Genomic DNA, 23,475 nt, shown 5'->3' with positions numbered 1-23,475 from the left:
TTCCAGGCCAGCAGACCTTGCCTCCCTGGCTTCAGAGAAGGGCCAGGTAGTCCTGCAATCCTGATGGGGAATGTAGGCATCTGCACCCTGGAAGTCCAGCTGTGACCTCAGTCCCTTCTGACACAGGGGACAGTAAGTGAAGAAGAGTGGGTGGCTCTTGCCTGTGCTGTGGAAGGTTTTATTTCTTGGGTACCACTTCATTCTCCAGCCTGTAGTGCCCGACTTTAGGTTGGAAGCTGGTAATTACTGGATTAGACCTCCTGTTTTTCACAGGCATGTTTGTAACCAAGCTAGGCTGTCATTTACTTTTAACCTTAAGAATTGTCAGCTGGGTGCAGTGGCTCACCCCTGTAATCCCAGCACTTTGGGAGGCTGAGGTGGGCAGATCACCTGAGGTCAGGAGTTCGAGACCATCCTGGCCAACGTGGAGAAACCCCATCTCTACTAAAAATACAAAAATTAGCATGCGTGGTGGCGGGCATCTGTAATCCCGCCTACTCAGGAGGCTGAGGCAGGAGAATGCTTGAACCCAGGAGGTGGAGGCTTCAGTGAGCTGAAATCATGCCACTGCACTCCAGCCTGGGTGACAGAGCAAGATTCTGTCTCAAAAAAAAAAAAAGAACTGTCATTGACATAGAAATAGAAAGTATTTTTAACCATCAGACAAACCTTTCTGTTGTTCCATAGTGAATGAATGTTGGTGAGTTGTCTTGGGGTGGGGGACAACACAAATGTCTACAGAGTCTAGTGAGCTGCCTTCCTTTGGGGCAGGGATGGGACTAGTTCATTTTGTCCTCCTCAGTTTTATACTAGAATGATTTCTACTTCTAGGCAGAAGGTTTGGTAATGCAAAGATGATGTTAGGTAAAAGAAAGGAACATTGGATTTTTAAAGCAGATTTGAGTCATGGTCAAATGATACTGTAAGACAAAGCATACTTCATAACAAGGAATACTACTAGAGACAAGGGCATTTTGTGATAATAAAGGCATCAGTACATCCAGAGGACATTAAAAATCCTTGTCTTGCTTCAAAAGACATGATGTTAAAACTGACAAAAGTGAGAGAAGAAAATGGCAGATTCATGATTAAAGTTGGAGATCTCGGCTGGGTGTGGTGGCTCATGCCTGTAATCCCAGCACTCTGGGAGGCCGAGGCGGGTGGATCACTTGAGGTCAGGAGTTCCACACCAGCCTGACAACATGGTGAAACCCTGTCTCTACTAAAAATACAAAAATTAGCTGGGCATGGTGGCAAATGCCTGTAATCCCAGCTACTTAGGGAGGCTGAGGCAGGAGAATCACTTGAACCCGGGAAGCGGAGTTTGCAGTGAGCCGAGATGGCGCCATTGCACTCCAACCTGGGCAATAAGAGCAAAACTCTATCTCAAAAACAAAAACAAAAAACGTAGGAGATCTCACCACTCCTCTTCTGTGATTAGAACAAGGAAGAACACACGCAGAAGGAGAGAGAGGGTCTGACAACTCTCCCTGCCAGCCTGGCCTCATGCACGTTCATTAAACCCACCAGCAACTGCAGGGTGCACATTATTTTCAAATGAATATGGAATATTCCTTAAGATAGACCATATGAGGCCGGGCGCGGTGGCTCAAGCCTGTAATCCCAGCACTTTGGGAGGCCGAGACGGGCGGATCACGAGGTCAGGAGATCGAGACCATCCTGGCTAACACGGTGAAACCCCGTCTCTACTAAAATACAAAAAAAAAAACTAGCCGGGCGAGGTGGCGGGCGCCTGTAGTCCCAGCTACTCCGGAGGCTGAGGCAGGAGAATGGCGTAAACCCGGGAGGCGGAGCTTGCAGTGAGCTGAGATCCGGCCACTGCACTCCAGCCCGGGCGACAGAGCCAGACTCCGTCTCAAAAAAAAAAAAAAAAAAAACAAAAAAAAAAAAACCATATGCTGGGCCATCAAACAGGTCTTGATAAATTCAAAGAGAATGAAGTAATAACCAGATATGTTCTCAGTGAAATTTAAGTGGAAATCAACAACAAAAGATATCTAGAAAATTCTCAATTATTTGGAAATTAAACAGTACACTTCTAAATAAACCCTGGGTCAAAGAAATTAAAAAGAAAATGAGAAAATATTTTAAACTGAATTATAATGAAAACATAGCATATCAGTATTTGTGGGATATACATAAAGCAGTATTTAGAAACTTACGGCTTTGTAGCTTAAATGTTTTATGTTACATAAGAAGAAATATTACACAAAATCCCTATCAAAACATTGGCAAAAATTAAATCCATTAATATATGTAAAAGGATAATATATTATAGCCAAGTGGCATTTATCCCTGGAATGTAAGACTGGTTTGTATTTGAAAAAATCAGTTCATATAATTCTTCATATTAACAGAATGAAGGTGAAAAAACCATATGATTTATTTCAGGAACCACAGGAAAAAGAATTTGACAAGATCCAATGTGATTTAAAAAAATCTCAGCAAACTAGGACTAGAGGGGATATTCCTCAGCCAGATAAAGGCATGTATGAAAAACCCACAGCCAGCCAGGTGCAGTAGCTCATGCCTATAGTCCCAGCACATTGGGAGGCCAAGGCAGGTGGATCACCTGAGGTTGGGAGTTCAAGACCAGCCTGACCAACATGGAGAAACGCCGTCTCTACTACAAATAAAAAATTAGCGTGTGGTGGCACACGCCTGTAATCCCAGCTACTCGGGAGACAGGCAGGAGAATTGCTTGAACCCGGGAGGCAGAGGTTGCAGTGAGCCGAGATCACGCCACTGCACTCCAGCCTGGGCAACAGAGCAAGACCCCATCTGAAAAACAAAACAAGACAAATCAGATGGAACAGAATATAGTGCCCAGAAATAGATCCATATGTATGTAATCACCTGGTACTCAACAGAAAGGCCAAGGTAATTTAAGAGGGAAAGGATTAATTTTCAAAAAACGATGCAAGAACATTTGAAGAGTCATATGGAGAAAAAACTGAACCTGATTCCGTGCCATAAACAGCAGTCAACTTGAAACAGATAATAGACCTAAATGTGAAGGCTAAAACTATTAAGTTTCTGTGAGAAAACACAAGAGAAAAGCTTAGTGACCTAGGCCGGGCACAGTGGTTCATGCCTGTAATCCCAGCACTTCGGGAGGCTGAGGCAGGCAGATCACAAGGTCAGGAGATTGAGACCATCCTGGCTAACACAGTGAAAACCCGTCTCTACTGAAAATACAAAAAATTAGCCGGGCGAGGTGGTGGGCGCCTGTAGTCCCAGCTGCTCGGGAGGCTGAGGCAGGAGAATGGCGTGAACTCGGGAGGCGGAGCTTGCAGTGAGCGGAGGTTGCACCACTGCACTCCAGCCTGGGCGACAGAGCGAGACTGTGCCTCAAAAAAAAAAAAAAAAAGAAAAAAGCTTACTGACTTAAGCACAGATTTCTTGGGTTACATAAAGCACTAGCCATAAAAGAGGAAAAAATAGAGTAAGTTGCTGTGAGCAGGAAACATAAAAACCAAAGTGCTTTTTCCCATTCCTTTCATCAGCAACAATCATCACCGCAGAAGACTAAAGTCGGGGGGCGGTTCTCCCCTCACAAACAAGCAATCCGTTCTGGAGTGGATACCAGATGGGTGTCCTCCAATTCCATTACGACACTGTCTACCTGGGGAGAGAATCAGACCCCACAGGTTGAGTGCTGAGACCTTAAGACTGCCCTCCAATTCTGACACCAGTTGCAAGTCCAGGCCTCTGGAATTTCTGACCAACCAGCCATATATTGGGGTTCCCACGTTCCCCTCCTTGGGTTCAATTAATTTGCTAGAGCGTCTGACAGAACTCAGGGAAACGTGTAAGTTTACCGGTGTGTATATTTTTTTAAAGACGGTCTCACTGTGTTGCCCAGGCTGTCTCCAACTTCTGGACTCAAGTGATCCTCTTGCCTCAGCCTTCCAAGTAGCTGGGACTACAGACGTTCCGCCACCATGCTTAGTTAACAAAGGGTATTTTAAGGGCGAAGAAACACATAGGTGGGGTGAGGTCTGAAAGGATTCCGAGCACAGGAGCTTCTGTCCCTGCTGGTGGGTTGGGGAACTCATTCTTGTTCACCTTCCTGTCAGCCTCCACCTGCGGTTCTCTAGAAACTCCCCAAACCCTGTCTTCTTGGGCATTTTATGGAAATGTCATTGGATAGGCATGATTGAAACATGGACAATCGTGTTGAAATGTGATTGGACCAAAAAAGGTGTGATCTAAACCCAGCAAGGCCTGACCAGGTTCTTTGGGCCTCTTTGCACAGCATTCCTTATCCCAGGGTATGAGACAGGACCCTCTCTGGAATAAGAGTCTGACGACCCACAGTCAGATCAGAGTCTAGCTTTGGGCAGGTGAAAGGACGGCAGAAGGTCAGAGAGAGAGATTCTGTTTACTGTAGTAAGGGCTGTGGGAGTTATGAGACAGGGACCATCTACAAAAACACGCATATATATCATCACAGTTGGACTTCATCAAAATCAAAAACTCTTTGAATGATATCATGGAGCAAATGAAAAGGCAAGCCACAGACTGGGAGAAAATACTACAAATGTATATTTAATAAAGGACTCATATTTAGGATATATAAAGAACTCATAACTCAGCCAGAAACCAAACAGCCTGCATTATTATTATTATTATTATTATTATTATTATTATTATTATTATTTCGAGATGGAGTTTCACTCTTGTTGCCCAGGCTGGAGTTCAGTGGCATGATCTCAGCTCACCACAGCCTCTGCCTCTTAGGTTCAAATGACTCTCCTGCCTCAGCCTCCCGAGTAGCTGGGATTACAGGCATGCACCACCACACCTGGCTAATTTTGTTTATGTATTTTTAGTAGAGACGGGGTTTCTTTTTTTTTTAAGGTGGAGTCTCGCTCTGTCGCCCAGGCTGGAGTGCAGTGGCCGGATTTCAGCTCACTGCAAGCTCCGCCTCCTGGGTTCACGCCATTCTCCTGCCTCAGTCTCCCGAGTAGCGGGGACTACAGGCGCCCGCCACCTCGCCCGGCTAGTTTTTTGTATTTTTTAGTAGAGACGGGGTTTCACCGTGTTAGCCAGGATGGTCTCGATCTCCTGACCTCATGATCCGCCCGTCTCGGCCTCCCAAAGTGCTGGGATTACAGGCTTGAGCCACCGCGGAGACGGGTTTTCTTTGTGTTGGTCAGGCTGGTCTCCAACTTCTAACCTCAGGTGATCCGCCCGCCTTGGCCTCCCAAAGTGCTGGGAAAACAGGCATGAGCCACCACACCCGGCGTCAGCCTGCTTTATAAATGGATGGAAGATTTGGACACTTAAGAGAAACACATGGCCAGTAAGAATCTTTTCATGTGTGTCATATAATTAGTCATTAAAGAAATAAGAATCAAAGCCTCATTGCGATACCCTACACACCCACAGTGATGGCTAAAACTTGAAAGAACTGACAGTCCCAAATGTTGGCGAGCAGATAGAGCAATGGGAATGTGCGTGCACTGCTGCTGGGAATGCAGTCTGCGACAGCCAGCGTGAAGATGCGTGCGTTAGACCACCCAGCAGCTCTCCTGGGGAATTTTTCCAGAACAAATGAAAACAGATTCCACACCAAGACTTGCACTCAAACGCTCATAGCAACTTCATTTGTTTGTTTTTGAGACAGAGTCTCGCTCTGTTGCCCAGGCAGGAGTGCAGTGGCCCAATCTTGCCTCACTGCAACCTCTGCCTCCCGGGTTCAAGCCATTCTCCTGCCTCAGCCTCCTGAGTAGCTGGGATTACAGGCATGCGCCACCGCACCCAGCTAATTTTTGTATTTTTAGTAGAGGGGGTTTCTCCATATTGGCCAGGCTGGTCTCGAACTCCTGACCTCAAGTAATCTGCCTGCCTTGGCCTCCCAAAGTATTGGGATTACAGGTGTGAGCCACCGCGCCTGGTCTGCAGCTTCATTTGTAATTGTCCCAAACTGGAAGCAGCCTCAATACCAGTCAGCAGGTGCGTGGATACTACAGTGCCAGATCCGTATACTGAGAACACTTGGCAGTGCAAAGGAAGGTGGCACGAATGCATGACAGCATGGGCCACTCAAGAGACATCACACTGAGAAGCCAGGCACGAGGGTACATATTGTATGCTGGCATTTATGTGCTACTCTAGGAAAGAAAAGTCCAATCCATAGTGACAGAAATTGAGTCGATGGCTGCCTGTGGCCAACTGCAAGAGGCCCGTGGGAGCTTGTAGGGATGCTGGAAACACAGGTCTCCTGACGGCGGTGGTGGAGAACTGGCTGGATGCATCTGTGAAAGCCTCCAACTGGACACTTAAAATGGGCTCATGCTGATAAGAGTAGAAATTACAGCTCAGAGTTAATTTTTCAAAAAAGTGTTATTGTAATCTTCCTGGCTTCTAGAATTGCAGACTTGCAGGAGTGGCTCTTTGAGATTGTGTTGTCCTCACTGATGGACAGATGAGGGAAGAGACCCAGAAAAAGACAGCGGCAGAAACAGAACACCAAGCCAGGTGTTCTCCCTTGCCCCTCGGTGTCTTTCTTAAAAGTCATGCTGCAGGAGATCCCAGGAAATAGGCAACGGGCATCCTCTTTTTTCTCCCCTTCTGTTCTAGACTTGCCTATGTCCCAGGGGCCTTTTGCCCTAAAAGGTGTGTTATGTCAGTCAGTCAGTGCCCACAGCACCCAAGGTTAACAAGGTGATGAATGGTAGCAGTGCCAAGCATGTGGACGAGATGTCCGTCCTGAGAGGCAGGGCTGGGCTGGCCCATGCCTGTAAACCAGGCCTCCTGAGAATGAAGGTGTGCAGGGTGGGCCGGGAGCTTGAGGAGCCTGCATCTGCGGAGCAGCCCTGCTGCACAGGCCAGTCCCGTGCTGTTGGTCTCATGGGTCCGTGCCCTCAGCTCTTGCCAGGGGTGGGGTTTGGGGGGCACATGGGCAGGGGTCAGGCCAGCAGGATTCCTTGCTTCTCTTTGCTCTCTCCTAGGACTACGCCCAAGCAAGGTTTGATGCCTATTTCCACCAGAAGAGGAAGCTTGGGGTGTGACTGTGGGGAGGACTCCATCCACCTCATCACTGGACTGCATGGGGAGGCGGCGGAGCGGGGTCCCCTCTGTGCTTCGACTACTGCTCCTGCGGCAGGAGGCTTTGGGTGGCTCACTACTGAACACAGATGTTTATGATACTAAAGACTGTATTAAAATGGAGCAACATTTATTTCACCTCTTGTTTACGATTTCACTAGGACTCAAACGAGATTGGGAAGCAGAAATATAGTGCAATAGTGCAACATCTCTGAATCCTTTTAATCTAGAGAAGGCGTTTCATATTTGGGGGCTAAGGTTTCCAGTCAGAAAGGGCAAACAGCAAGAGTAAGCAGTGTTACTTGCAGGTACTTTGGTTAATGTTGATTTAAATTTTTTTTTTTCATGAATGTGCTGGTGAACACTGTGACCAGGCTTTTGTAGATGGCGATGTGTTATAGACGCTGCTCACTCCCAAGGGACGGCAAGTGAGTAGAGATGTACTGTGAAGTCGCCAGTCACTACTGCAAGGTGGCTTCTGCCTGGGGCCCCCAGAAGCTGCTCCTCTATCCTCTTGGTCCCATGGCTGAAGCTGGAGCAGTGGATTGCTCCGGAGCGGCCAAGGCCGCCTGCGTGTGGAGCAGAGCTCTCCCCTCCTGCTGGGCGTGTGTTACATTGATGAATTTCACTGTACTGCATGTGACTTCTCCCTGCCCTTCCTCCTGATGGAGTGTGCAGACAGCCGTCTGTGGCCACGGGGCAGTGTGAGGACCTCCCTGTCTCCCAGCTCCCCTCCCAGGGGAGCCAGCTGATTGACCCAGCTCTTTGGGCCTCTCCTGCCCCCTGCTCTGCCTGAAGTGTGGGATCCTGTTGAGTGGGCTGGGCCGCCCCTGGGCAGGGTGAGGGAAACCTTGGCCTGGGTTCTCTGAGGGCCCAGTTTCCCGGCCCTTACCTTTCCCGATGTCCCTGACATCATCATTCTTGTGGGAGACAGCAGCCTCTATGTGGTGCACGGCGTGGATTGAGTGTAGCTGTGAAATCCATATATATGAAATGTCCCGCGGGATACAGTCTTAGCTGACTTTTTTTTACTCTGAACTCTTATTTGAATTGTTTTTTGTGCATATATTTCTGCTACCACAGAGATTGTACTATACAAATAAAATAATAAAAACCCAACCTCAAGCTGTCACCCTTGGATGTGTCCTAAATCTCAGGGAGGGCTCCATCTGCACCCACCCAGTCCCTCAGCTCAGCAGTGCCCCACTGCTCTCAGCTGGCATCCCAGCAGCGTGTGACCCCATCGGCCGTCCTCCACCTCCTCTTCTTCCCCGTCACACTCTGGTTTCCCTGCTTCTAGCCCAGAAATGAAGAGCCCTGGAGGACTCTGGAGACTGGGAGCAGCGCTGGTGCCTGGGGACACCGAGCGGCTGGGCAGGGGCAGGAGGGAGGCGTTCACTTTTCACCCTTCTAGAGAGTTAACAGTTTTAAACAGGTGAAGCCAAACTGAATTAAACAGCAATGGTGTTGCACTCCTGCATAGGAGCTCTGGTGGCTTCTCACCATCTTACTGTGCCCAGGCCACTGCTGGCCTCACTTAGCCCTCGCCTCTGCCTGGTCCTTCACACACGAGCTTGCTTGCAGTCTCCTTGCAGAGATACATTTGGAGCCAATCTTCCAATACTGGGTTCCTTCACTTTGCCCTGCTGTCAGCTCAGTTACAATCTCAGGCCTTGCTATTCTACCCAAGACACTGGCATTCCCTAAACCACCCTGGGCCCGGCCCTGGCCCATCGTTTCCATGCACCTTAACTTTCCTGGAGCCCCTGGTAGTCTCTGCATCAGGCCATAAGCTCACATGGACGGGATGGGCTCGGGCCTGTGCTGTTCACTGCCGAGTCTTCCACGCACGTGACCCACCCCATCCCTGTGTCTCCCAGTGACCTCATGCCCCAGAGGTGCCCACCCCAGTGCCTTTTTATGTGCCATTCTCGTGGCAAACTGGACTTCTGTAGCCACCACTGCCAGGTACCCCCATGTCAAAGCCAGGGTAGGGCTGACTGGTCATCTCCCTAGGATCCCATACCACACCTCTCCTAAATCACACGGGCCAGTCGCCACGAGTGCTGCTCACCTATCCCCACCTCACTGCCTGCCCCAAGTCTCTGCCCAGCTCCTTCCCCAGGAGGGAGTAAGGCATTGGGTTCTGAATTTGGTCCAGATCCACCTGCAGCTCTCCGGAGTCCTTCATTTAGCCTCCTCTGTTCCTACCCCAGCACCGTGACACCGTTTCTCTAAGCTGAGTGCTCAGCATGTAGAATTAGAGGCCCTGATACCACCCCTGGCATCCAGAGGTCCTGAGCAAGGCAGTCCAGGAGCCAATGGACAGGCTCCTCCCAGCAGCTGGCCACAGCCACAGCTGTGGGAAGAACCACTTTGCAGCTTGTTGGCTTCTGGGAAGCACTGGCTCTGCCTCCCAGCAGGAGTGGGACCCAGGCCAGAGGACACTGCAGAAAGCCACCCCCATCCTGCCAGCAACGCAGGAAGGACCACCTGGGAGGGGTCAGGAAGACTGTAGCCTCAGGTGATGGGAGGCTGGGCTGGGAGTCAGGCTCAGCCCCTGTTCTGACCCCCGGGGCCCTGGGTAATGTCTGCTGCTCGGGACAGCCTCTGCCCTTCCTGGCAGGCATGTGGCCTTGGGCGTGTGACACCACAGCCCTGCATGGAGCACTGACTGGTACTCAGGTGCCCCAGACTGCTCTGTACTTCCAGCCCCCTGAGGCCTGGCACCAGGGCATGGATATTGGCACCACTCCCAACAGAGAGTAACCCAAACACCCGCTCACAGCCAGTTGCACACCTCCAAGGATGGGGAGCTCACTCCCCTAACCCGGCCTGGGAAGACATTTGCTCACTCCAAGTTAGATTGTGCTGGAAACATCCCTCCTTGGCCCTTCTCTGCCCCTTTTCACCCCAAGAGTCTGACATTGCAGATCTGCAGGTCCTGGCCTCGACTTTTTGAGGTCCCAGATCCTACACCATGTCTTCTACCCCGCCACCTGCCTCAGCTAGAAAGGAGGGAAGAGAGACGAGACATCACTCCCCAGGGCGGACCCTCTTTATTCCTCTCCTGCCTCAGAGGTCAGGATGGAGGTCTGGTAGGACCTGCAGTGGGCCCTAGTCATCTGTGGCAGCGAAGGTGAAGGGACTCAGCTTGTAGCCTGTGCCGGAGTAGAACTTGTTCTGGAATTCCACCCTGGGGGTGAGAAGAGGAGGGGTTGGTCAGGGGAACTCCCGCCTTGAGCAGCCCAGGCCACGGGGTGGTTGCTCACCAGTGCAGCCGCAGGGCGTGCAGGAAGGCCGAGAGCCCTTCCATCACCAGCAGGATGGCCACGGTCATCACAGCAAAGGCGGCAAAGATGGGGACCAGCACCACAGCCGCCACGCCAACCTCCCGGCTCAGGCCCAGGCCAATGCTCATCACCATGGCCCACAGAACCTCGGACAGCTCTGCGAGCAAAGGAGGAGACAGTGGGGGCCAATGGCAAGTGGGGGCCAATGGCAAGTGGGGGCCTGCCAGCCCCCGATCTACCTGCCGCAGCCTGAAGCCCTCCCTGCACGGGCAGCCAGCGAGGGACCTCCTTGGACAGTCCCACTTTACAGAGGGGAAACTGAGGCCCAGAGAGAAGAAACCTGCCCAGCCAGCAGCCGTAAGTGAGAAGCCAGGAGCCGGGGCTGGCCATTGGTGGCCAGGTCACTCACGGGCGTGGGCCAGGCTCAGGGCCCACAGGCGCAGGTAGGATGCGGTATTGGAGACGCAGCCCAGGCAGAACTCGATGGTGTGGATGGCCTGGTGCATGAGCACCTCGGAGGGGACGAGCTGCAGGGTGGGTGCAGTGAGGGCCAGCGGGGCCTCACCCGTCCCACCCTCAGGAAGGCACTGCACCCACCTCAGCCTCCTCTTCATCATCCAGGCCCCCTGCCTTTTCCTCATCGGAGCTCCAGCCATTCACAGATGCATCAGGCAGGTCCAGCAACCCAGCCTTGTCTTCCTCCTGGGGAACGAGCAGGCAGTGTTGGCAGCGCTCCAGCCTCAGGAGGGCCCCCGCCACCCACCAGGCCTGCTCCTGGCCACTTAGGAGCCTGTGAGGAAGTGGGGAGTCAGGTACACACCGGACAGTGGCCTCTCCTCCCAAGCAGCCCCCTACACCTTAGGCCCGGTCCCACCTGTCGGCCAGCGGGCCTCCTCCGCAGGTGGGGGCGGTGGCGGCGCAGCAGGTGCAGGGGTGTGCCTAGCAGCAGGACGGGCACCATGGCCAAGGCCAGGACCACCAGCGTGGCCTGGACCACCTCCTGCCAGGGAGAGGGCGAGAGTCAGGGCACCCCTGCTGTGCACACCTGCACAGGAACTTGAATCACAGCAGTCACAGGGCCCAGAGAGTCTGTGGCCGCTCCTCCCTTCAGGGCCCCCGGGGGCTCCGTGCCCTCACTGAGTGAGGATTTGGCTCCATAAGGACTCCTGAGGGAAGGGACCCCAGGTTCCCAGCTCCACTTGTGCCACCTGCTAAAGATGCACACCATCACCTCTGACAGCCCTGTCTGCACAGCCCGGGGCCTGCATCCCCGTTTCTTGGACGAGGATCCTGCAGCTCCCAGTGGCCGAGTGACCGTGGGATCCCCATGAGGCTGTGTGAGCTGGGCCCCCCAGCCACAGCACACCTGCCGGGGGTAGAGCGGCCGGTTGGTGGGGCTGTGGGAGAAGAGGAACATGTTGATGAAGTGGATGAGGATGCTGGGGGCCGAGGCGGCGCTGGCAGCCGAGACACACAGCCACTTGTAGATGACTAGGAAGACGAGGTAACCGAAGAGCCCCAGCAGGAAGGTGAGCTCCGGCAGCGTCTCCAGCAGCAGCCGGTGCTTCTGGCCAAAGTGCCTGGCAGGTAGGAGGGAGGCGTGGTCACTGGGGCCCACTCTGGCCTGCCAGCCTCCCATCCCCCAGGCAGCTTTGGCCCTCACACGTGGTTGAAGACTCCAAGGACCACCCCAAAGGCCATGTGCACAACCCCCAGGATGACAGACATCTTCATCTTGAAGGAGTTGAGGAAGCTCAAGTGGTTGGCAGCCAGGCTCCAGACCTAGGGTGGCAGCAGGGGCGGGCTGGACTCAGGGGCTCCCTGGCCAGCACTGCCAGGAAGTCCCCGACCCGAGTCCCTCTCTCTCATCACCCTGTTTTCCCCCTCGGAGCCTGCAGCCTCATCCATCACCCACCCACCGAGGGGCAACAGAGCACAGACGGGCCAGCTGCCATGGCTCCAGCCTGGGTGACCTGGGGCACGGCCTCTGTGCCTCAGTCTCTTCTTCAGGTGAGGACACAGTTAACATGCGGCCCACGGGGTTGTTATGAGGTTCAAACAGAAAATCAGGCCAGGCACGGTGGCTCACGCCTGTAATCCCAGCACTTTGAAAGGCGGAAGCAAGTGGATCACATAAGGTCAGGAGTTCGAGACCAGCCTGGCCAACACGGTGAAACCCTGTCTCTACTAAAATACAGAAATTAGCCGGGCATGGTGGCAGGTGCCTGTATCCCAGCTACTCAGGAGGCTGAGGCAGGGGAATCGCTTGAAGCCGGGAGATGGAGGTTGCAGTGAGCCGAGATCGCACCACTGCACTCCAGCCTGGGTGACAGAATGAAACTCCATATCCAAAANATGCGGCCCACGGGGTTGTTATGAGGTTCAAACAGAAAATCAGGCCAGGCACGGTGGCTCACGCCTGTAATCCCAGCACTTTGAAAGGCGGAAGCAAGTGGATCACATAAGGTCAGGAGTTCGAGACCAGCCTGGCCAACACGGTGAAACCCTGTCTCTACTAAAAATACAGAAATTAGCCGGGCATGGTGGCAGGTGCCTGTATCCCAGCTACTCAGGAGGCTGAGGCAGGGGAATCGCTTGAAGCCGGGAGATGGAGGTTGCAGTGAGCCGAGATCGCACCACTGCACTCCAGCCTGGGTGACAGAATGAAACTCCATATCCAAAAAAAAAAAAAAAAAAAAAAAAAAAAAAAAAAAAAAAAAAAAAAAAAAAAAAAAGAAAATCACTTCCACAGAGGGTTGGGAACAGTGCTTAGCACAGTGCAAGCTGCAGACTGGTTCCTGTCCGGTCTGGCTTTGCCTCTGCACACTCAGGAGACTGTGATGCAGGCTCTGCAGGACAGGAGCCTTGTCTGCCTCTTGAGCTAAGGAAAGGGCCTGGCACACAGAAGTGCTCCACGCCAGCACTGCAGGAGGGCTGAACCGAGGGGAGCCCCAGCCCCCACTCCCAGCTGCCTTCACCACCCACGGACACTCCATCCCAGGACTCACAGGGTCAATGCCAAAGGGGTAGGGTCCCAGGAAGACACCGGTGACGTTGGGATCCAGGGTAAGCGTCGCGTGCTGGGCCAGGAATGCATCACTGTGGCAACAGAGGGCAGGGCGGTCAGGGCTGTGGGGGCTGCGGGGCCCCCGGCCAGGCTGGGGCCCGGGCCTTACCTCCAGCCAGACTGGTTGGCCATGGCGGCCACACTCCAGCCCGAGGGGAAGATGCTGGTGGCGCGACTGAAGCACTCGTTGTAGATGAAGCCGGTGTAGATGGAGAACAGACCCATGAGCAGGAGCAGGTAGCGGCCCCTGAAGAAAGTCTGCCAGATCTGGGGCGGCAGCAGTGTGGTGAGGGGCTGCCTGGCCCCACTACCCTCATCAGGACGCCAGCCCAGCCCCTCACCTCATTCTGTGCGGCCTTCACTGCCGGCCGGTTCTCCGCAAGCACCATGGCCAGGGCGAAGAGGAACATGAGCAGTCCATGGCCCACATCCCCAAACATCACAGCAAACAGGAAGGGGAAGGTGATGATGGTATAGGGAGCTGTGGGCAGAGGGCGTGGTAGGTGAGCTGGGAACCCCCAAACACACCAGCATCCGTCTCCCGGCCCAAGATGCCACAGAGACCCTGCTGGCTTGCAGTCAAGAACCCACCACTTAGCAGCCGGGCACGGTGGCTCATGCCTATAATCCTAGTACTCTGGGAGGCCAAGATGGGGGGGGAGGATCACCTGAGGTCAGGAGTTCGAGACCAGCCTGGCCAACATGGTGAAACCCTGTCTCTACTAAAAACAGAAAAATTAGCTGGGCATGGTGGCAGGTGCCCATAATCCCAGCTACTCAGGAGGTTGAGGCAGGAGAATCATTTGAACCCGGGAGGCGGAGGTTGCAGTGAGCCAAGCTCGCACCTCTGCACTCCAGCCTGGGCGACAGAGTGAGATCCTGTCACCAAAAAAAAAAAAAAAAAAAAAAAAAAGAACCCACCACTTAGGAGCTGTGTGACTCAGGCCCAGTCACTTAACCTCTCTGAGCCTCCGTTTCCCCATCTGTAAAATGGAAGTAATACCAGGCCACTTCATAAGGTCTCCGCGGGCAGCACCGGCCAGCTGCTGGAGCCACAGGAAGTAAGCAGCTTCAGTTGTTGCTGTCCCCAGAGCCCCACACAGAAGCCAGAGAGGACAGGGAGCCACAGGTGGCCCCAGCTGGCACATGCAAGTTCCAGGAGGCCAAGCTGGTCGCTCCAGCTCTGAAATCTCGACTTCCCATCAGTAAAACAGGAACAAGTCCTCATGGGAGGCAGGAGGACCCCAACATGCACATCCTGTCAGGGGCTGTATTGTGACCCCAAAAAAGGTACACTGGAGGACCAACCCCCGGGAACTCCGGATGTGACCTTCTTTGGAGACAGGGTCCTTACAGAGGTCACTGGGTTAAGATGAGGCCATTACAGTGGGCCCTAATCCAGTGTGCCCAGTGTCCTTACGAAAAGGAACATTTGGACCCACACGGAAGGAGAACAGCACGTGAAGATGAGGACGGCCGCTCCAAGCCCAGGAGAGAGGCCAGGAAGGGATCCTCCCGGACAGCCGCAGAAGGAGCCACTCCTGCCGACAACACCTCATTATCTTTTATTTTGTTAAGATACAAGGTCTCACTATGTTGCCCAGACTGGTCTCGAACTCCTGGACTCCAGGACTCCAGCGATCCTCCTTCCACCACAGCCTCCCAAAGTGCTGAGATTACAGGCATGAGCCAGTGCGCCCGGCCCCTGCGGACACCTTGGTCTTGGACTTCTAGCCTCCAGGACTGTGGGACTGTGTCTGCCCCTTAAGCCACCAGCCTGTGACACTTTGTTACAGCTTCCCTGGCAAACACGTTGCCCCAAAGGCTGGTGCGTTGAGCTGGCAGCATTCTATCCGCCACGGGCCTCCGGGTGATGCTCTAGCTGCACCAGCCTCTGTCCATGTGCAGGGGAATCTGAGTGGGACGCAGATCCAGCCCCAGGACTCCGGGCCTGCAGGAGCAGCAAGCCTCCCAGGACCACACAGCCCTGGTCTTGGTTCACAGAGCCTCAGACTCACGCCCTGCCTGTACCACCATGCGGGCCCAAGCACCCTGACTCCTGCCCACTGGGTGAGGCAGGGCCCCTCCCTGGCCTGTGTCCAAGACCCCTCCCAATAGGGGCTCCACTACGTCACACCCATGCTATGGGCCGGGCCCCCACTCGGTGGCACTGGGGGATACTGGGCCCCTCCACTCATCTGACAGCACCAGTCACACTGCAGCTGGCCCACTGTGTTGGGGAGTGGCGTCCTGAGGGGGAGGACACAGCTGGACGACAGAGCAGGCACTGCAGGCCTCAGGACTCCCAATGGGGAGGAGGATGTGGAGGGAAAGCACTAGAGCTCCCCCAACCCCTGCCCTCATCCCTGACTGGTTTCTACTGGGAGCACCTCCCTTAACCTACCACTTACTCCAGAATGTCCGTCTCAGGGACAGCTTGACCTAAGACTGCATTAATGCAAACTTTTATAAAAACACTGTGTAGGGCCAGGTGTGGTGGCTCACACCTGTAATCCCAGCACTTTGGGAGGCTGAGGTGGGCGGATCACGAGCTCAGGAGTTTGTGACCAGCCTGGTCAACACGGTGAAAGCCCGTCTCTACCAAAAATACAAAAATTAGCCGGGCGTGGTGGCACACACCTGCCCAACTACTCTGGAGGCTGAGGCAGGTGAATCACTAGAACCTGGGAGGCGGAAATTGCAGTGAGCCGAGATCATGCCACCAAACCCCAGCCTGGGCAACAGAGCGAGACTCCATCTCGGGAAAAAAAACAAAACAAAAAACACTGTGTAGCCAGGAGTGGTGGCTCACGCCTATAATCCCAGCACTTTGGGAGGCTGAGGTGGGCGGATCACTTGAGGTCAGGAGTTCGAGACAGTCTGGCCAACATGGCGAAACCCCATCTCCACTAAAAGAACAAAAATTAGTTGGACGTGGCGATGGGCACCTGTAGTCCCAGCTACTCGGGAGGCTGAGGCAGGAGAATGGCTTGAACCTGGGAGGCAGAGGTTGCAGTGAGCCGAGATCACACCACTGCACTCCAGCCTGGGCGACAGAACGAGACTCCATCTCAGAAAACAAACAAACAAACAAACAAACAAAACCGTGTGACCAAACCAAGCACATCACAGGCTGCCCCCGGCTCTGGCTTGCAGTCTCCAATGGTCACTAAGCTTCCTGACTTTCCTCTGAGGTTTGCGCTATTATTTCCATTTTGCAGGTGAGGCAGCTGAGGCTCAGAGAAGCTAAGAAACATATCAAAGTAGGCGAGATGGGCTTCCAACCTGGCCATGTCCACTGCACAGCCTCTGTTCTTTGAACAAGCCCGTGCGGCTCCCTTGTAAACTCAACAAGGGGGAGTTGGCTGGGAGCCGACACAAAGCCTCACACTGGCTGCAGAGCCCAACAGCCTCTCAAGAGTGATAGGATGTGTGCTCCTCATCCCAGGAGGGCAGGCCGGGCCCAGGATGGAGATACCTCCCCCTCAGGCTCACACCCATCCAGTGGGGCAGCTGAGCCTCCCAGGACACGGGTAAGGGCGCCGTGGCTCTCACCGGGGTTGACCTCCTGGTAGCGGCCCACGCCGTAGGCGTCCACGATGCCCTGAAAGCTGGCTGTGAAGCGGTTGGTGCGGATGAGCGTGGGGGGCATGTCCCGGCAGGGGATTCGGTGAGCCACGGCACTCACTCCCTCCTCCGTCTGGACGCCAGGACAGAGACAGACCAGACCGGTGGCAGGGGCCTTCAGGGACCCTGGGACCCCCAGCCAGGCCCAGCGGGAGATGCAGAGCCCGGTGGGGGCTCACTGAGCAGCCCCTTCCCCTCTCTCTGAAGTGAGATGATCAGCCCTGCTATGCCCTGGTGGGGGCCCAAAGACACCACATGGACTGGCAATTGCTTGGGAAAGGCAAGCGTGCTGCCTCCTAGGGACGGCCCAGGAGAAGGAGCCCAGCCTCACTCTCAAGCACCTGCTGTGCGCGGCGGGTGACCCCCGGGGGCAGGGGCATCACACCATAAGCAGGCCTAAGGTCACAGGAGGGCCTGAATTGGAATGAGGCTTCTGACTAAAACTACCCCATCAGCCTCCAGGGACTCAGGAAAGTCAGGGTAGGGCTTGCTGGGCCAGGGCCAACAGAGCAGACTCCCTGGAAGAGGTGGGCCGTGGAGGAGGCTGGGAGGAGAAGGAGCCCCTGGGCGAAGCCCAGGTGCAGGGAGCCGGGGGCTGGAAGTAAGGCAGAAATGCCCCGGCCTGGTAGGAGGGGCGGGTGGGGAGGGGGTGAGGTCTCAGGCTTCATGCTCACCGAGCTGTCCCGAAGGGCCTCCTGCAGGGCAGGCAGGTCTCTCACAGAGCACCAGGCCTCGGCAATGAGGCACTTGTGTGTAGTGCTCACACTGCACTGGTTCAGGGCCAGGTACACAGCCTTCATCTTGTGGACCTGCACCTGCCCTGGCGGTAGCAGCTGCAGCACCCGGCCCAGCACCTGGCTCAGGAACCGCTCTGTCTCCCCCAGGACCTGCGCCAGAGTGGGCAGTCAGCGGGGGCTGGGCGGGCAGGTGGGGTGGCTGGGCTGGGAGCACCCACCTCCTGCACTCACCTCTGGGAGGCCAGACCAGGGCACCCACCTCCTGCACCCACCTCTGGGAGGCCAGGCCAGGGCACCCACCTCCTGCACCCACCTCTGGGAGGCCAGGCCAGGGCACCCACCTCCTGCAGCTCCTGGCTCTGCTGCTGCAGCTGCCGCAGGGCTCCGCGGCGGGCCTCCTCCTGCTCCAGAAACGGGAAGACGTGGCAGTGGAAGCTGGAGGGAGGTTGTGCTGCGTGAGGGGCCTGAGGGGCCTGAGGGTCCCGGCTACGAGACTCTGAGTCTGAAGGGAGTTCATGGGGAGGAGTCGTGACAGGGCGGGCTGGGAGGTGACAGCAGGGGCCTGCGGAGCGGGGCGGTGGGGCGGGTGTTTCCAGTGACTCACCAGTCCGTGATCTTGCGGATCTTCTGTCCAATCTGCTCGCCCCAGTAGGAGATGAGGAAGGTCATCCACGTAGCTGGCTCGCCCTACAGAGCAGGCTCAGTTGATTCTGGAGTCTCGCTCTGCCCAGGACCCCCCAGCCCAGGGCCAGCTGCTCACCGTCACGGGGTGCTCCAGCGGCTGCTCCAGCTCCCTGAAGCTGGCGATGAGGAAGCCGCGGCAGGCCCTCCAGAGCAGGCGCTCTAGGGCAGGGGCCTTGTGGGGCTCCACGGCACCTGCCACAAAGCTGGCGGCCACGGGGCTGGGCAGGGCTGCTCCAACCTCCCACCCTGCCTCCCCCACCAGGCCCTCCGGGCAGGACCCTGACCAGCATGGGTAATCGGGCAATTGGGCCCACTGGCCCTGCCCACAGTGGAAGGCAGGAGGCCTCCCGGGCAGGGCCAGAAGAGGAGGACCCCCCCAGGGCCAGGGCTTGGGACTATGGGAAGTTCCAGGCCTGAAGGAGGAGGTGGGGGCAGCCTGAGAGCAGGAACAGAGGGGAGAGCACTGGACAAGGAGTTGGAGCTCAGCCTGGCCCAGCCCAGCAACTGGCCAGGGGTTCTGGGCTGGCCAGAAAGGGACAAGAGGTTAACCCTCACTCACTTGACCCTCAGGTCCTGGTGCGGCCCCCCGGGAGCCTGTAGCAGGGGCATCCTCTCTGAGGTCGCATCTGTGTGGGCAGCTGCCAGCTAGAAGCCCAGAAGCACCATGAGCCCTGGGCCGGACAGCCCCTCCCCAGCCTCCCAGTCTCCTGCCTGGGCTGGAGCTGACCTGGGGTCCATGGCCCTGGCCCAGCACGGCGGCGTGGAGCTGCAGCTGGTGCAGCTGGGCCCGCAGGGCCTGCTGGTTGCCCCGCACATCCCGCAACTCCTGAGCCAGGCGCTCTGTCTCCTCCTGGATGCGCAGCAGGTCCCGGGGTGGGGGTGCCGGCAGCCTCCCCTCAGGCGGGAGCAGGACCAGCCCAGCCCGCCGCACCTCCTCCTGCAGGAAGGCTGGGCGCAGAGGAACAGGAGTGGGGTGCAGTCGAGGTTGTCTCAACAGCTGAGGACCCCACCTGCTGCCCCAAACTCCATCGGTCACCAGCTGCTAGATTCACCAGGCAGAGGCGGCCGGAAAATCCTGGCCAAATCCCCATCCAGAAGCTGTGCTCCCCTTCCTCTGCGCTCAGGTCTGGGCTTGCTCTCCCTTCCCACTGCTAGGCAGAGGGCCTGAGGTCTCCCCACAGGCTGGCCCTCGCGCTGCAGCGCTTGGGACCGGAGCTGGCGTGAGTCCTGTGTCTGCCTGATTATTGAAAAGCTATAAACTGCAACAGCAAACACAAAACCCAGCCTGCTGCATGCCCCAGCCTTGGTGCCCCTCAAGCTCTTCCTGAGAGCGGCTGCCCAGGGCAGGGGTCCCTTTTGCATGCTCCTTGGGGGCACCCAACCCTAGATCCTGGGTCCACCCACCCCAGCCCAGCTGCAGAGGAGAAAGCTCTGTCTGTGCCTCTTCCCTGCTTAGAAATCCCTGTGGCTCCCCGGTGCCCACAGAACGAAGTCCTGGGCTCTTACGCTGCATTCAAGGCCTCCCCAGCCAGCCCTGACCTAGGCCCTCTGCTCAGCCCACACAAGGCAGCCACCTTCCCAAGCACACTTCACAGATCTCAGCTGCTCTGTCTTGGCCATGCAGGGCCCTGCTCTGTACCTCCTTTCTCTGCCTTCCACCTGGCAAACTCAGACTCTTCCTTTCAGATCAAACTTGGCCCATGCCTCCTCCAGGAAGCCTGCCTGGAATGTATGCCTGGGACCAACTCACTGAAGGTCTTCTCCAGCTCCTCGCAGCGCCGAACATCAACCACAAAGCGTCTCTGGAAGGCGCTCACCGAGGCGTTGAGCTGTGGGTGCCACACAGAGGGGTCAGTGTCTCAGGAAGGGGGTCAGGGAGCTTCTCAGCCTAGAGCCCAGGCCTGACTCTCCTCAGGCCTCAGCTGCCTCCTCCAGAAAGGTGCTGAGTGCCCTGGGAGCCACAAGAGGCTGATCAGAGCACAGACCAGACCCCACACCCTGGGAGGGCATGGGGAGGAGCCCGCTCAGGGGCCTCAGTCACGGGCTTCCCATGAGCAGCGCCCACGGCAGGGGCCGCTGAGGTTCAAACAGGGCCAGGGCCCTATGGGGGGGCAGTCCCCATCCTGCATCGGCCTTCGGGCTAACCTCGGCAGTAGCCCCCTTCCCACGCCTGCCCACCCAACTCACGTCTCTGAACTCCACGAGGCCCAGCTCGCCCAGCCGACTCACGCAGGTGTAGGCAGCAGCTGTGGGCAGAAAGAGCTGGACCAGGGCCACCTCCTCGCTCCGGAACATGGAGCCCATGGTCCTGTGGGTGGACACGGATGGGGGCCAGTCAGGGGCGGACCACAGACAGTTCCCAACCACGGGCATCTGCGCACCTTCACTCACTGAATCCTGGAAGCTGCTGCTAGCACCCCCATCTGACAGAGGTGGAAACTGAGGCCTGGGCAGGCTTGGTGCAGTGCTGAGGTCACGCAGGAAGTAAGCGGTGGGACTGGGACACCCCAAAGCCCACTCTAGGGCCGACCTCAAGCTCTCTCCTGGCTTGCTCTGCCCACAGGGACCCCCGCCCCCACCTCCAGCATCTCCCAATGACACCGGCTCCACCCCCACCTTCACTCTGGCCTCCCTCTCTCAGGCTGCCCTCACCCTAGACAGGATCCCACTGGCCCAGGCACTTAGGCCCAGGGCTGCCCCGGGGGTGGCTGGAGCCCTCCCTGCTCCCTGTGGGGCTGCATGTGCTGAGCGGCGGGGGTGGGCATCTCCAGTGGGTACCCTGGGACTGGCCAGGGAGCACTGCTGCTGGGAGGGGGCCGTCCCCTGAGGCCCGGGCCGCCTGGCAGCAGCCGCAGCCTACCAGGTGTTGAAACCAACAAAAGTGAAACTGTAGAATGGCGGGGAAGGGCCCGGGGCCTTGCTCAAAGCCGATGCAGGCTGAGGGCGGGTGCCAGGCCACCTCCAACCCGCCCTGGCCCTGTGGATGCTGGGGCCCCTCCAGCTCCAAAGCCACTGCTCTTGGGGCCCAGCGCCCCTCTGTGGGACTCAGTTCCTCAGCTCAAAAATTAGGGGGAGGGGACAGGCTTGGTCAGGGCCCCGCCTGCTGCTGGGCTGGCCAGGGCCTGCCCAGCCAGTCACTTCCTCCCCTGGGTCTGGTTTACTTAACTCTAATTAGGGAACCGCAGCCCCAGCCCCAGCCTGGGAAAGGAGAGAAAGAGGGAATGAGGGAACACTGAGTGAACAGCCCAAGGCTGCAAGCGGGCCGGGTAGGGGACAGTGAGGGGCTGGGTTCCATCCCTAAGGACCAGGCCCGGCCACAGGGCAGAGGGACTTGGGGCCCAGGCTGAGATTGGCTGTGTGACCTTGGGCAAGTCTCTCACCCTCTCTGGGCCTCTACTTCCTCTTTGGGTGAATGGGACGTGGCACCTCTGACAGAGACACGATCTAGGGAGGTGACAAAAATAACCAGAGCCCCGACTGAATCCCTTCATCCACAAGACCTCAGACTAACCCTGGGGGGAGAAATCCTGGGGGAGGGGGCGCTGGACCTTTGTTTTATATAGGACTCCACTGACACTTGGAGAGGTAAAGTCCAATGTTACATGCTCAGCACAAGGGTGAGCTCGGAAGAGGGCTGCGGTCTGACCTGGCTCCCTCTGGGGCTGTGCTGGCCAAATAAGGAAGTGTGGGGAGTCAGCTCTGGGGATCCAGGGAGGGGGCACCCCCGGCTCAGGGCCATCAGGGCTCCCACAGCCACTATGCCAATGCTCAGCTCCTTCCAGCACTTCCCAGGGGGTTGGGGAACAACCTATAATGGGCAGGGGAGGGGTGTGGGGACGTGATCAACCCCGCACCTGGCATGCGAGGCTCCACTGGCTCACCCCCTACCGCTGTCCCCCTTGGTCCCCACTCTAGCCAGGGGTCACCCAGCCACTTTTATGATGTAAATGAATATGCCTCCATCCTGCGGCCCTGGGGTCTAGGCTCCAGCCCACTCTTCACCCTGTGCCCCTTTCCTGGCCCCTCATAAGGCTCCTCCAGGAACCCACCAGGTCTCTCTGCACCCCTGCCCTCCCCTACGGATGATGGGAAGGCAGTAGGAGAGGGTCTGGCGGCCCCTCCATTCCAAACGGGGTCGGCTCTGGAGTCAAAAGACCCAGCTGGTCTCCAGCTCTGACACTTCCTAGCGGGGCGGCCTCAGCTTCCCCATCCGTAGAATGGGTCCCTCCCTCCCAGGAAGAATACAGTGGGGAAAGCTCCGCGCACACCAGGCCCAGGAACGCTGGGCTCTGTTGGCCAACACTCCATCCTTCTCCTCCTCCCTTGGCGATCCTCCGTGGCCCCCCGCAAGGCCTGATACCAGGCGGGGTGGGGGGCTGAGCTGCATTTACGGAGCCAACTGGGTGGCGCCGAGATCCCCTCCCCAGGGCAGGGGGAAGAGGGTAGGCAGGCAGAGCTGGGGCTCCGCAGACCCCAGCGGGGGCACTCACCCGGGTGGGATGCGCGCCGCGGCTCGGCTGCTGGCTGCCCCACTCCGCGCACGCCGAGCAGGACTCAGAGCTGCGTTCCCGCCCGCCCGGGGCCCGGCGCAGCTCACTTTTCCGGGCAGGCGGGGCGACGAGGAGGGGCCAGGGACGCCCCGCCCCCGGCCCGAGCCTCCGACGGAGTCCGGGAAGCCTGGGGGAGGCTGAGCCCAGGCTGTGGCCTCGCGGACGGGTCCTCAGTGGGGCGCTTAATCCCGGAGAGGAGACCTGGAGAACAGAGCGGATAACGGACCAGTGCCAACCGCACGCGTCTATGCTGGCCCTGATGCAGGGGCAGTTCCGCTCAGGCCTAGCTCAGGATAGGGCATGAGACCCTGCTCTCCGCTACACTTTGAGGCTTGTGCGCCTCTGGCTGATGGGACCCCAACATTCGAAGGCTCAGGGGCCTGGGGTCCCCAGGATGCTCTCCCACCTCCGGGACCCCTCCCTTGGGTGCGCGGCAGTGA

At 56.8% G+C, this 23,475-nt stretch overlaps 2 protein-coding genes across 3 annotated transcripts in view; one reads left to right on the top strand and one right to left on the bottom strand.

Annotated features, from left to right (window-relative positions):
• The window catches only part of CHKA (choline kinase alpha), a 73,293-nt gene extending 65,097 nt beyond the window's left edge, over positions 1–8,196 (top strand). Inside the window, exon 14 of the mRNA XM_017857102.1 lies at positions 6,981–8,196. Within this exon, the coding sequence (XP_017712591.1) occupies positions 6,981–7,040 (60 nt within the window). The 3' untranslated portion in view covers positions 7,041–8,196. The remainder of the gene's footprint in view (positions 1–6,980) is intronic.
• A 1,917-nt stretch (positions 8,197–10,113) lies between these two features.
• On the bottom strand, positions 10,114–23,154 carry TCIRG1 (T cell immune regulator 1, ATPase H+ transporting V0 subunit a3). 2 transcript variants are annotated; one of them, XM_017857234.1, is made up of 20 exons: positions 22,976–23,154; positions 20,673–20,793; positions 20,236–20,314; positions 19,213–19,433; positions 19,045–19,130; positions 18,562–18,688; positions 18,406–18,488; positions 18,143–18,236; positions 17,739–17,951; positions 16,993–17,137; positions 13,779–13,918; positions 13,547–13,704; positions 13,379–13,469; positions 12,034–12,152; positions 11,737–11,950; positions 11,245–11,370; positions 10,968–11,072; positions 10,780–10,897; positions 10,350–10,527; positions 10,114–10,273 (listed from the first exon to the last, which is right to left on the bottom strand). In XM_017857234.1, exons 2-20 carry the CDS (start codon positions 20,787–20,789, stop codon positions 10,195–10,197), a joined length of 2,493 nt encoding a protein of 830 aa, XP_017712723.1. In that variant the 5' UTR covers positions 20,790–20,793; positions 22,976–23,154; the 3' UTR covers positions 10,114–10,194. The 2 variants fall into 2 exon arrangements, with proteins under 2 accessions (XP_017712723.1, XP_017712724.1); XM_017857235.1 differs by lacking the exon at positions 22,976–23,154 and having other exon boundaries at positions 18,143–18,202; positions 18,562–19,130; positions 20,673–20,794.
• Between the last annotated feature and the right edge of the window lie 321 nt (positions 23,155–23,475).

Source organism: Rhinopithecus bieti, unplaced genomic scaffold, assembly GCF_001698545.2.
Source record: "Rhinopithecus bieti isolate Rb0 unplaced genomic scaffold, ASM169854v2 scaffold_44159, whole genome shotgun sequence".
Classification (NCBI taxonomy): Eukaryota; Metazoa; Chordata; class Mammalia; order Primates; family Cercopithecidae; genus Rhinopithecus; species Rhinopithecus bieti.
The sequence above is the reverse complement of the archived record's forward strand: the minus strand, read 5'-3'. Positions and strand labels throughout refer to the sequence as shown.

What these genes read in the sequence shown, in the direction of transcription:
- TCIRG1 (XM_017857234.1), bottom strand. Translation starts at nt 20,789, where the DNA reads ATGGGCTCCATGTTCCGGAGCGAGGAGGTGGCCCTGGTCCAGCTCTTT. An exon ending in AGAGCCAGGAGCTGCAGGAG is followed by an intron (nt 17,952 to 18,142) that starts GTGGGTGCCCTG and finishes ACTCTGGCGCAG; the next exon opens with GTCCTGGGGGAGACAGAGCG. An exon ending in CTACCAGGAGGTCAACCCCG is followed by an intron (nt 13,919 to 16,992) that starts GTGAGAGCCACG and finishes CTCTGCCCACAG; the next exon opens with CTCCCTATACCATCATCACC.